The sequence below is a fragment of the Penaeus monodon genome, chromosome 32 (assembly GCF_015228065.2).
Source record: "Penaeus monodon isolate SGIC_2016 chromosome 32, NSTDA_Pmon_1, whole genome shotgun sequence".
Taxonomy (NCBI): Eukaryota; Metazoa; Arthropoda; class Malacostraca; order Decapoda; family Penaeidae; genus Penaeus; species Penaeus monodon.
The window spans coordinates 15,621,453-15,622,511 of NC_051417.1; the positions used below are offsets into that span (position 1 = coordinate 15,621,453).

Genomic DNA, 1,059 nt, shown 5'->3' on the forward strand with positions numbered 1-1,059 from the left:
GTAGTAGTGGTAGTAGTATTTTCTAATGGCAACAACCTATGATATTGTTCCTTTTGAGTGTTATAATTACCTTTAATCAGTTAGTTTTTGTTGTATTAAAAGAAATCCTGTCTGTGCATGGGTGTTTTGAAGATTATGGTGATCACCAATTAGATAAAGGGATGAGAGAAAAAAAAATTGAACTTTTAACATACATCCACTATTTGCCATAATCTCATTAAGTAAGTTATGATTTTCTCTTTAATGCTATCATCATTTAATCACCATTATGAAATTAATGAACAAAGATATAAGGCACTGGTTCTTAACCTGGGATCATAAACCACTAGGACTTCAGGGTCTTCACTTTTTGTCTTAGAATTTTTTTTAAATAACTTTTGATATTCATGATTATTTCATTCTGAGTGTCTATGTTTCTTATTGCATTCCATGGGAGTCATCATAGTTCTGGCAGTCGGTGTAAACCTTCTTGTGTTTGAGAGGTTTGATCTTGGTGTTGCCAAATCTAATACATTTGTCTTTAGAGGTTGTATATTTTTACATGAATATCTTTTAATATTCTTAAAATCAGTTTCACAAAGCTATTTTAATTGGAAATACCATAAAGGCCTATGTTACAATAATACAAAATGTTCAAGAAAAAAACAATTTTGTCACTGAAATTTACCTTTTCAGTTTGCATTACGCTGTCACTTTTCAATCAAATGTAGAGAAAGTTGCATCTATGATTTTTTTTTCAAGGAGATGGCCATTGGCTTACTCAGATTTTCAAAAAGATTTTCAAAATTACTCAAAGAAAAAAAAAGGTTAAGAACCACTGCTGTAAGGTTAATATATTTGCTCTGTTAAGAAGAACCAAATCCTAAATTAAACTGTAGCATGTTGGTTGTCATTTTCCCTCACTTTTCTTCTATTGACACTACAGGTATAAACACAGACATCTTTTTTCTTCTCGTTTCAAATGCTCATTTAAGGTTGGAAAATGTATTGGGGGAAAAAAAAGTTTATAGTGGCTTAAAATTTCAGGAAGAGGAGGAAGATGAAGAGCCAGTGAAGGAA

General features: G+C 31.1%; 1 protein-coding gene across 1 annotated transcript in view; it reads left to right on the forward strand.

The window, feature by feature from the left end:
* Nucleotides 1-1,059, forward strand: part of LOC119593670 (nucleolar protein 58-like) — a gene marked incomplete in the record, with an annotated part of 14,042 nt that overhangs the window by 11,398 nt on the left and 1,585 nt on the right. Inside the window, 1 exon segment of the mRNA XM_037942628.1 lies at nt 1,027-1,059. Within this exon segment, the coding sequence (XP_037798556.1) occupies nt 1,027-1,059 (33 nt within the window).